At 39.1% G+C, this 11,744-nt stretch overlaps 2 protein-coding genes across 3 annotated transcripts in view; one reads left to right on the top strand and one right to left on the bottom strand.

The window, feature by feature from the left end:
* The window catches only part of LOC114550124 (acyl-coenzyme A thioesterase 4-like), a 13,107-nt gene extending 12,441 nt beyond the window's left edge, over window positions 1–666 (bottom strand). Inside the window, exon 1 of one of the 2 annotated variants that reach the window (XM_028570680.1) lies at window positions 505–666. The gene's annotated coding sequence lies outside the window, so the exon portion shown is untranslated. The other variant, XM_028570682.1, reaches the window with a different exon arrangement.
* Window positions 667–2,941: 2,275 nt separating this feature from the next.
* ssbp1 (single-stranded DNA binding protein 1) lies at window positions 2,942–11,414 on the top strand. The gene is made up of 7 exons (XM_028570683.1): window positions 2,942–3,033; window positions 4,110–4,180; window positions 4,714–4,771; window positions 4,883–5,023; window positions 7,393–7,480; window positions 9,401–9,489; window positions 10,329–11,414. Exons 2-7 carry the CDS (start codon window positions 4,157–4,159, stop codon window positions 10,370–10,372), a joined length of 444 nt encoding a protein of 147 aa, XP_028426484.1. The 5' UTR covers window positions 2,942–3,033; window positions 4,110–4,156; the 3' UTR covers window positions 10,373–11,414.
* Window positions 11,415–11,744: the final 330 nt, after the last annotated feature.

The following is an 11,744-nucleotide window of genomic DNA, read 5'->3' as shown; positions in this document are numbered from 1 at the left end:
TAGTTGTTTATGTAGCCTACATTAAACCACGTTAATCTTTTTCACGTTAAGCGCTTTAGAATGTCCCCCTAAACTGTAAGTAGTAGGCTAAGTATTAAAGGTAGCTCCATCTCAACCAGCTACGACAGTAAAATGCTTCTTAAGAATATTTAGCTGATAATACTTTTTGAGTGCTGGACTTTTACTGGTGTAAGGGCAATTTTCCAACTTTTCCAATGTCCTCTTTAGTTGTCAATATTACCCTAAACCTGTAGCCTAACGTAGGCGTGATCTTGAGCAGACACAAAGTTCCAGTCGTAGTTTGCGGTTTACTTTGTTGTTGTTTTTGGAGCAGGCTGTAGTTTAAAATTAAGACGAACATACATGTAATTCTGAGTTTTGTAATTCTGCCAGCGGCGTGGTGATCTGTTGCAGGCGGTCTGTTCCTCTGTTGGTGAGAACTGTGTATGCTCTGCGGTCGAAAAGTCAAAAACACATCTCCTCCTTGGTGTGTGTTTTACTAACCACTTCTCCTTGGTAAACGTCAGGTCACGGGGTCAGGGAAAGATCTGAAGGAGAATTCACTTGGAAAAGACAACCGCGGCGCAAGGAGAATCCAGCTGCATATGAACAGTGTTCATTGAACACTCGGCTACGTAATTATTACGTAATAATGAGAAGGCGGATGTTGACGTGGGTCTGCCGTAGTAAAACTACACTGTTCCGATGGTGGACTACAGAAAGCCCATCTGTATACTTCGCCCCGTGCAGGCTCACCGTGGTGTTTCATGCAGTCTCTATCAACGTGGAAAATAGCCTATTACTTTATCACCATTTTATTTTCAATTTTATTCTGCATTGAGTTACTACAGGCTTCTAATTCTATGATAATAATATCATTTTACTGTAGGCGGGCATTATTCACAATGAGTAGGCTACTTTTATGCTGCTGTAGCCTACTTTTACTGCATTTAAATTTTGAATGCAGGTCCAGATACTTGTTTTGAGCGTCAAAGACGTAATTTCCTTCATTCTGATTTGTATGCATCAATTTATGGTCAAAAACGTCTTTATTTATGTGGATGAAACCACAAAATGCAGGAGGCAGGTAGACCTAACACTCCAAAATATAATGCAGTAAGGGAGCTTTCACACCAAGAACGTCCTGGGCCAGGATCCAAATACACTTTTGACCCCTAACGTCCACTTCGTTTGGTTTGATTATTTTGAACATTGCATTCCGTTCCCGGTATCCCATATGACGGAACCATATGGTTGTTTTTTTGTTGCAGAAAGTCCTGAAGACAGTCCTGCTAACAGTCACCTCACTACTGGTTAAAACTATAAACATGCACAAAAATGACAATTACCATACACATAACACAAACCACCATGTTCTGAACAGACACATACAAACTATAGTAATATTTTCATTTTGTGAGGTCAATTACAAAAGTATTTGTCGATTATTAATCTGAAAAGTTAAAGCTGCCAGACAAATGTAGTGGAGTAAGACGTACATTTGCCTCTGAAATATAGTGGAGTACCTCAGATTTATTCTTAAGTACAGTAGGCTACTTTAAAAAATTGTAGGATATTTCCATCACTGTATAAAAGAATGAATGAAGAATAATTGTCTATCTGGTCCTGTATACTGAAGTCATTCATGCAGAGCCTCATCCAGATACACTTAAGTTATGCAGTTGACATAATGTAAATATGTGCTATATGTGACATTCACTCAAGCTAGTTTCAATACTTTAAATAGATGACAAATAGATGTTTGGACCAGTCTTAAACTGAAAAGAATATCAGAAAACAGTTTCACCAAAAGGACTCACTGAGTTAGACACACGTTCCCAACAGGTCCACGAGGGCTCAGATAAAATCTGATAATCTGCTGCTTTCTGGACTTTATACCTTTCAACACGCGTTCCTTCAGCTGCAGTTATTCTTTAGGGGATTTCATGTTGGAGACATTCCTTCTGTAACATATTGAGCCCTCCGGGGTTTCCTCTGGGGTGACATTGATCCGGCTACAGGAAAAGAACACTAGGCAATTACATGGACAAAGATTATATTTTTTTGTACAATTTGTTGTAATGAAAAAAAAATGTCACAGGCTATATAAAAATAAATGGAGTTTAAACTAAACTTGACATTTTTATTACTGATATAACATAGTGAATTACTTTCATTTCTTTATTTAATATCTTAAATTTCTTTTCTTTTTTTAAATACGTATACAATCCCTAAAATCAGTTTTGTTGGTTGTTGTAATTTTGTTTGTTAATAAAGTTAGAAACAAACTCTAGAGGCCAGAGGTCTGTGGGGGTGATAATACATCCATGGGAGCCATATGCATGGGAGCAAGGTCCTCCATCAAGAACAGAACAGACATCCTGACAATCTCTATCATATCATGAAGATAGATGAGATAAATGAATTACATTGTGGGTGCAACAAAAACGTTGCACCCACAATATCATTCATTTATCTCATCTATCTTCTGCATTTACATCCCAACAATCAACAATATAATGCAATAAATAATGATCGAGATTGTAGTACTCCTGGAAATAGTTTACAAAGTGGTTTACTAAATGTAGCCTATGGGATGAAATAATAATAATATAATATTAAAATCTGTATTTATTAAGCACTTTAGGTTACACAAGGTAAACAATAAATACAAATTGTCAATAAATAGGATAAAGGATAAATTACAAATGTGATCTAACTTTAATTCACTTTCACAACAAAAATACAAAATAAAAATACAGTTTGTGTAATAGTCATGACGAATTTAAAAGGGTGCAGTGAGAGAGGAACATTATTAGAAATATGTAAAATTTAGTTTAATATTCAAATGGTAGTTCATTTTAATTTCGTTTATTTTTTACAGTCTATGTTCAAAACCAAGAAATATGATATTTTAAGTGTTAAGTTACGAAGCGGAACTTTATCGACATCCGGTAGACAGTCGGGCTTTTGTTGAAGACGGACCGGAAACAGCGTGAGGTTACCAAAGTCTGCTCTGAAGTCTTGCACCTGGTAAGTTTCAAACACGCTTTTTTTGTCTTTTTTTTAGCGGACGTTGACACAGTTTTCTACCAACGCACTGCCGCTCCTCTGCTGTTTAATCTACTGCAATCTTTAAACCAAAACATGTCGAGAAAAACGTTAATTTTAAAGATGTATTTCATGTTCACATCCTAATGGCGGGAGACTCCAGAAGCCTCATTGCTGCTGTGACTTTGAGTCCCCGCTCACACGTTTGATTCTTCGGCCCGTCTGCCTGCAGACCCAGAAACCCCGAGCACACTTTCTATAACAACCGGTAGTCTCACCAGACTCCATGCTAAAATCTGTTAGTTGTGTTGCTGCCTCGCCTGTCGGTTAACACATAGCTCATTGTTGTAATCATGACTTGTAATAACATCTAATAACGTTAATTCACTTCACAGCGCGTATAACAGTACACGTCGCTGTATGATGATAATAATATTGATTCCGAGGCCCCTTTAAACTGCTTTTGTGCTGTTAGACACAAAGTAACCAGTTTATTAGCTACACCTAGCTAAAACCTAATGCAGTCCAATGCAACATTTCTGCTATAAATCTGACTTTCTATGAAGGCTATACTGTTGAGCTTTTGTTTAAACTTTTAGAGAGGTGTTGATTCAACTGTATGATCATTTATAGCTGTAGTTAGCGATGCTGTTGAATTGTTGTGCATTTTCCTGAGAGGTGTTTATTTTGTCTGTTTTTAATCAATTAGGTTAAATAAAAAAAATCACATACACATTGGCACAAAAAAAAACACATAAAAACATGAAATATTAAATAGATAAGAACATAAATACACATGTATGCTATACTTATGGGCAGGGATGGCAGATGATCTATAGTTTGTTGAGAAACCCAACCGCTGATGGTACAAATGATCTCAGGTATCTGTTAGACCTGGCGCGTTTTCGGGAGGTATACCTCCTTCCTGATGGTAGGAGGCAAAACTCAGTGTTTAGTATGCTTGATGTCAATTCCAGGGTTATACAGTTGCTTGTATATTTTTCTACTGTCTTTAAAGATGACATGTTTACATGCCACACATTTTTTTTGTTGTTCAGATCTGTCCCTAAAAAGTCCTTGGAGCTGTCTGCGCAGCACAGACAAGATGTTGAGAAGTGCCTCAGCCCAGGTGAGCAAGAAATGATTATTACTAGACCACATACAGTGTTTCCCCCTAGGTTTGTGGAAGACTTAGGTGCACGTACCACATACAGTGTTTCCCCCTAGGTTTGTGGAAGACTTAGGTGCACGTATTTGACGGGGGCTTTACGGTTTCTCCCTCAAGAAAATTTTTTGTTTTTGTTTCAGAAGAAATATGCAATTTCACATCATTTTGGAGTCGGGCCATTATTATTTCCATATCTGTGTCTAAAACAGTGGGAAAGCTAGAGCAGATCATTAATAAATAACATTCAAAAAGCTTAAAGACAAGTCCACTGGGGACCAACTCCAACCATTAGATCTGAGAAAATTTATTTGGTTAGTTTGATGCTCACATTGATTTTACATCCATCGGTTTAGGTGGTGCCAAAAATGGCTTAAGTGCTGCACCTAAGCCTTATAATAGTAGGAGAAACCTTAACATCTATCAGGTACACTTATAGCAAGACTACTAATACTTGCGGCTTTACAAAGTAAATATTTGATCTCATCCCTCCACAGATCTTCAGACAGGTGGTGCGATACAGAAGCACAGACACCAGCCTCATCCTGGAGAGATGTGAGTAAACTTTCTGTTTTACTTCCTCGCTCTTATTAATTAAACCTATCCACTCTTTACCCGTGAAACTCTTCTGTCTAATAATGGGGATCTTCTGTGTCTTTATTCCAGCGATAAACCGTGTGCAGCTGTTAGGCCGAGTGGGTCAGGACCCAGTGATGAGACAAGTGGAGGGTCGTAACCCGGTTACCATCTTCTCCTTAGCAACCAATGAAATGTGGCGGTCTGGAGATGGAGAGATGAGTCCAACAGGTACATTGTTGAGTCATACTTGATGATTTTTTTTTTTTTTAAACGTACTGTGCTTTATGCTAAAACAGTAAGAAAACCACATCACGCTACAAACATAAACTAAAGACCCACATATGTAGTATGCATATAGTAACTAATCATGCGCCTGAGAAAATAGATTCAAGATTTCAGTTTGCTTTTGAAAGTAGACAAGATTGGGACAGATCTTCAGTCCGATGGCGCAAACTAACAAAAAGCGCCTTCACCAGATTTGATATTGTTTAGTCAGATTTTGTTGCTGTCCAGCTGGAAAACATCACGACCATCTACAGACAATAAATCCCTCCTCCCAGGCTCATCTAAATTAGTTCAGATTGTTTTGATCTGACACTTCAGAGCTGTTGAGTAATAATCTGCCACAAAATATCCAGACCTGGACTTCCTTAACAGATGACAAAGTGCTGGAGTCATGTTGTATAGGGCCCAGTGTATAGGATTAAATGTATTATTCAACTATAATCACACAGGGACAAAATGCACACTGCAACTAACGATGGTTTTTAGTCGATCAATCTGTCGATCATTTTCTCAGTTAATCCGTTAGTTGTTTGATCGATAAAATGGTGAAAAAAGTCGATCCGTGTTCCCCAAAGCCCAAGATGACGCCCTCAAATGTCTCGTTTTGTCCACAACTCAAAGGTATTCCGTTTACTGTCACTGAGGAGAGAAGAAGCTAGAACATATTCACATTTAAGAAGCTAGAATCAGAGAATGTTTTTCTTATTTTTGTAAAAATGGACTCAAACCGATAAATCGATTGTCAAAATAGTTGCCGATTAATTAAATAGTGGACAACCAATCAACTCACTGATTAATCTTTGCAGCTCTACACGGCAGCAATAGTCGCTAAGACATATTTGCTTACAAATATATATATTTTCCCCACACCACATATCTCTGGCTGGAATTACCGAATCTGCAAGTCAGAGCACTCCTAGTCTGACATTCCTCTTCTGACACTGTGTCAGCCTCATGTATGTTGCTTGCTACAGGACAAGAGCTGAAGGTCTGTCTGCACGTCAGGGTTGTGGCTGAAATATCCTTCGACATTTCAGTGTCACTGTTTTTCCTGCAGGAAGTGTTGCTGAAGGTGCACACATTTATTTGACGTCGCTGTCCAGTGCAAAAAGTCTGGCGATTTTTTTTTCTTCTTCTTTTTTTCACATAAACTGAATCTTTGAGTGTTCCTTTTTATGGGTTGAGAAAATGCTTGGGCTAAATAAACCAAAGATATATATAAATATAAAAGGGCCAACAAGTGCTATATGTAAAAAATCTAATTAGACTATCTGAATAAAAGAACATCGTCACAGAGCTGGAAACAAGGCTGTTCTTCTTGGCCCCTGGAGATACATGGTTTTCACAGGACAATGGTCTTACATTCCTGTTCAAAGGCTAAATCAACAGATTGTAAGAGTTAATTATTAATACAATTTCTTTTAGAATAATGCTTATTCATGATATTGACAGCTGATGGACTTATTAATGGTTTGATGAATTGGCCATGGGGCCGGTGATTAAATAAGTCAAGATATTACTGTGACACTAGCTGTAAATTGTACTCACGATCTGCTCTGCAGGTGTCGTATTTTGCCACTAGAGGTCATTGTTGCACTCTGATTTCTGTCTCTAAAAGTGAACACATACTACATTACTGTTGTTGGATTTCAAGGTTTTAAATGCCCATGTACAGCGTGTGAAGGTGACTCAAAAAGGCACTGTGTCTGACCCTGAAGCATTAATCTCCAACCCTTATGCGTCATTCACCGTCCTACATTTAAAATGATGAATAAAAATAAGTCCGTACAGACAGCCTTCAGCGGAGGTTTACATATACTCATTTTTACGATGTTCTTAGTCACTTGTAGACTGTAAAAGTTAATTATGTGAATCAGAATCTGGTTTGATGCCAAGTAGATTTTCACATACAAGGAGTTTGCGGTGGCGTTTTGGTGCATAACTGTCACAATAAACACAGTAAGAGAAAAGAAGTAAACAAGGACTGCACAAGTCAAGAATGTTAATGTGTTCAAAAATAAAAAGAGGTGTAGAGTGTTTAAAACAAAGTGTGCAAAAATACTGACTAAGTACTGTTCGAATGTTGACAGTATGACGCACATAAGGAAATGTGTGAAAAGGGTTTGTGCAGCAGTATGTAGTGTCCGTGAGGCTGATGTGTGTGTGTGTGTGTGTGTGTGTGTGTGTGTGTGTGTGTGTGTGTGTGTGTGTGTGTGTGTGTGTGTGTGTGTGTGTGTGTGTGTGTGTGTGTGTGTGTGTGTGTGTGTGTGTGTGTGTGTGTGTGTGTGTGTGCTGTGTTTCTGTGACTCCAGGTGACATCAGTCAGAAGACGACGTGGCATCGCGTGTCGGTGTTCAAACCTGGTTTGAGAGACGTGGCCTACCAGTACGTCAAGAAAGGGTACGACCAGCGCGCTCCCTGTACGGGCCCAGGACTACACCTCGAACACATCGGTTTATTTGTATTTACTTTTTTGATAGTATACAGTACAGAGAGGCAGACAGGAAGTGTGGGCAGAGAGGGGTGAACATGCGTTTTGGTTTTGTGGTTGGTGTCTTGGACCCCTACATATCTAAAAGCGAGGCTCTATGCAAAATGTACATCTTCAGCATCTTAAAGGCTTTAAAAGTGGCTGTACAAATTTAGTTTTTCCCTTTTTTATAACAAACAGCAGCTGAGGTTAAAGGTGCTCTTAGCTATGTCATGCGTTTTTTTTTAGGCTACAACATTTGTCACATACAGCAAACATCTGACTCCTGACTATCCGCTAGCTGCCTGTCCCCTGAACACACTGTAAAAAAAAAAAAAAAAAAAAAAACAGCCCAGGCTCCACAAATGCTGGCCAACCTGCACCACCAAGACAATAACCAACAAGAAGGAGCTGGTTGAGCCATCACCGCAGCAGCGTTAGCACGTAGGCTACTTCCACAATACGCGTTCATGACTGTTTCAAAAGGAGCCAGTTGAGGTGGTTCGGGCATCTGGTAAGGATGCCCCCTGGGCGCCTCCCTAGGGAGGTGTTCCAGGCACGTCCAGCTGGGAGGAGGCCTCGAGGAAGACCCAGGACTAGGGGGAGGGATTATATCTCCAACCTGGCCTGGGAACGCCTCGGGATCCCCCAGTCGGAGCTGGTTAATGTGGCTCGGGAAAGGGAAGTTTGGGGTCCCCTGCTGGAGCTGCTCCCCCCGCGACCAGACACCGGATAAGCGGACAAAGATGGATGGATGGATGGATGGATGGACTGTTTCAAGAAGCACAGAAGGGAGGGGGAGGGGATTAGGAGGAGGGAGGGGCGAACTAGCCCCCGTTTAGTTTGACAGTACTTCAAACGTCAACAAGAAGTGACGTCACCCAACATCGCTTTGAGCACCTTTTTAAATGTATTTCAAGTTGCAGAGGATTCCTGTGGTGAAGTTTTCATAACAAAAGAACAGGATGGTCCGCCTTACACTGCTGTCCATTTGTATGCTTCCTCACATCTGATTTAAGCTGAACACAGCTGCTGTTTCCTGTCCGTGAGGACTCTAAAAATGTCTTGCATGAGATTACAAAACAATAATTTGGCAGATGGCTCGGGATGGGATGATAGACGTTTGTCACAGTGAGGGATTTTGCTGTACAGTGGTGTCCATCCCTGTAATTATTCTGGGGGCACTACCGTTGTGGGCAGTTGATGCTTTTTTTTTCCATCAATGTGGTGATGTTACTTTCATTTGTCAGGTATTTAATTCATTTTATTAGTCAGAAACTGAACCTCTATCTATTAACAGGTTCTCAGTTGATTGTCAAGAAACATTACTATCACGATTTATATATTGATATCGTAATATAAGATGACATATGAGGTTGTTAGAGGACACTTTGTTCTTTTGTCCAACTTGAAAAACAAAAGCTAGATGTCATCAAGGTTCATTTGCTTTTTTCCAAACCTGCCGAGATGATATCATACAAAGGTTTTCTCTTCATCTGAATGTCTAAAGCTGGATAAAATAAGTTGAGATTGTTCTTTTTTACTTAAAAAAAAATGCTAAAATCGTAGGGATGGGTGTTTCATCATGAGCTTATAAAGCCATAAAATGTGAGAATGCTAATAATTGTCATACATTTAGGTCCTTTCTGGCCAGAGGTTCATAAGAGTTTGCAAAAAAGTACTCAAGATAAAAGGATGAGGCCTTTTTTATCTCGGTGCCCTGCCTTCAGAGAATGTAAATTCCAGGGAAATGCAGGACTGTGAAGATTCAGAAGTGTCAGCCAACCAAAACTCACGATAGAGGAAACATCACGTGACTGATCCCGAGTCGCTCTCTTTTTCTCTTTCAGCTCAAGGATTCTCGTAGAGGGGAAACTGGACTACGGAGAATATGTGGACAAGAACCAAGTCCGACGCCAGGCCACCACCATCATCGCAGGTCAGGCAACTAACCAGCTTCTATCAAACGTAGGGCTGGGGGCCGAATTCAATTGTCTCTGAAGTATCGAGTATCGAAAAATGCCTCGTCATTCAATATCTAATTTCAATACCAAAGGAGTAAATCTCATCAGAGTCCGTGAGCCAATAAGCATAGGGGAGGGAAATCGACACCGCATAATATCGCGATATTTCCTGTGGCAGTACTGTATCAATACACAGATGCCAAGTGTGACAATCCCATTTTGCAGCAATACAATTTAAGTGAGATGAACAAACCGAGAAATGTATCTTTTAGATAAAACAGACGTTGACGTTAAATTCTACATCTCCGAATAAAGCCCAATTCTAGATATCCGGACGGAATATGCTGTTCACGTGACCCGTATCGAATTCGGAATATTGTCATATTTTGAATAATTGTGGAATATTAGCTAGTAGTGTATGTTTACATAAGCATAATGTTCAGTTTTTTGCCCTTATTCCAAAAAACATGATATTCCAACTAAGCTGTTTACATGGCTAATGAAAGTGAGTATTTCATCCGATTGAGACGCATATTCCGGATGCACTGTATACATGTCCAAAGAATGCCTCTAAAACCCAAATAATACCAGAATGTCCCGCGTCTTAATCGGAAAATGCTAAATTCTGAAAAAGGCCTTATTCGGAATATCCAACCGGAATATGCTGTTTACATGACCTGTATTAAATTCGGAATATTGTCCTATTTGGAATAATAGTGGAATATTGGTGTGCATGTAAACCTAGTCGCTGTCAGGGAGGTTGTTGTCATGTCAGATTAGTGTATAAAAAAATAATTTGATTACTCTTTTCCAGACAACATCGTCTTCCTGAGCGACAACATTCGAGACAGAACTTGAAGCACTTTCTTCTTTGTCACCACCCAACAGCAAGTCCACTTCTTTTTGTATTCTCTACAAAATAAAGACTGAGGACCTGAACGCCACCAAGTAAAGGAACTGACTTACCCAAGGAGAAGGGGGACAGAAAATGTTGTGACACTCCTGTCATGTTTGACTGTGACACCTCCTGCAGACCTTGAGGCATCAAAGAGAAGCTGAAAGAGCCCACTTGTGTAGTATAAATACATGTACTGATTATGGTTTTATTTGTGCTACTTGTACTGAACCGTTACAAAGATACAGTTTATGTCCTTTTTCTGTCTTTTTCTCAAGTTTTATGTATGAGAATAATGTTGGAAATACAAGTTTAAGAGTCTAAAATGTTTTCACTGCGTTTGAAGACTCAGTACAAGATGTTGTAGACGTAGCTCTGTTAAGAGCAACTCTTACTCGAGTCCTTAGACTAAGGTTATTATAGTTTTTCTTTGCATTAGTTAAAACTTGATAAATCAGAAATTGTTTCGAGGTGAGGAAGACTGTAAATCATGAGTCTCAAACTACCGGTCTGATGGCCAGAGTTGTCCTTTATGTTTGCTAGGAACTATTTGCAGCTGCAGGTTAATCGTGGTCATTTCATGGTCTTTTTTGACAATAAGAAAAATAGTGATCATCACCAGATGAAGGTATTTGTTCCTTCTTGTATATCTCTCACTTGTCTAGTCTAAATGTCAGCAGTGACTTTTCTTCATGCAAATCTCTGGTAAATGAAAGTTGTTCCACTGGAGAGAAATGTGCGTGTTTACTGAAACTGCTTGAGAGACCAGCATGCAAATTTAGATGAAGCCCGTTCAAGTAAATTCACCATATTTCCCCCCTGTTATAACGGAACATTAATGTATGTTTTTGATCTACTCCTGTTTCCTACTTTGTCATTTTCTTTCAGTTATCACGCTAATCTGTTTTTCATTTCCTTCCTGGGCAGTGACTTGTTGATTTCAGCTCACACTGCTGGTTCATTTCTCTGTAATGGTTGCTATAATAGACCTTATTTTCTAGACTACTTGTCTTCATATTTGTGTTCATCTTCAACAGTCCGAGCATGTGTTGTTTAACCTCCCTGTGTTAATAACTTCATAATTTCACTTACAAAGCACTTAATAGAGGAGGAAAAGTTACAAGTAACCATTAAAAATAAACTCAGAAATGTAAAAAGAATTAACCATAATGAAAAGTCAAAAAATATTAATGACAGATATTTGCATAATAACGTATATAAACGCGTTCTTTATGAAAATTGATGTGAAATATATGCAATTATTTTTTTTAATTATGAAATTCTTGTATTAGCTTTTTCTACTGGTCTTTGATAAGCTGTTTCCGTGACAGTGGG

Source organism: Perca flavescens, chromosome 23, assembly GCF_004354835.1.
Source record: "Perca flavescens isolate YP-PL-M2 chromosome 23, PFLA_1.0, whole genome shotgun sequence".
In the NCBI taxonomy this organism is placed as follows: Eukaryota; Metazoa; Chordata; class Actinopteri; order Perciformes; family Percidae; genus Perca; species Perca flavescens.
Note: the sequence above shows the minus strand (reverse complement) of the source record. Positions and strands in the feature narration are given on the sequence as shown.

What these genes read in the sequence shown, in the direction of transcription:
- ssbp1 (XM_028570683.1), top strand. Translation starts at nt 4,157, where the DNA reads ATGTTGAGAAGTGCCTCAGCCCAG. An exon ending in TACCAGTACGTCAAGAAAGG is followed by an intron (nt 7,481 to 9,400) that starts GTACGACCAGCG and finishes TTTCTCTTTCAG; the next exon opens with CTCAAGGATTCTCGTAGAGG. An exon ending in GGCCACCACCATCATCGCAG is followed by an intron (nt 9,490 to 10,328) that starts GTCAGGCAACTA and finishes ACTCTTTTCCAG; the next exon opens with ACAACATCGTCTTCCTGAGC.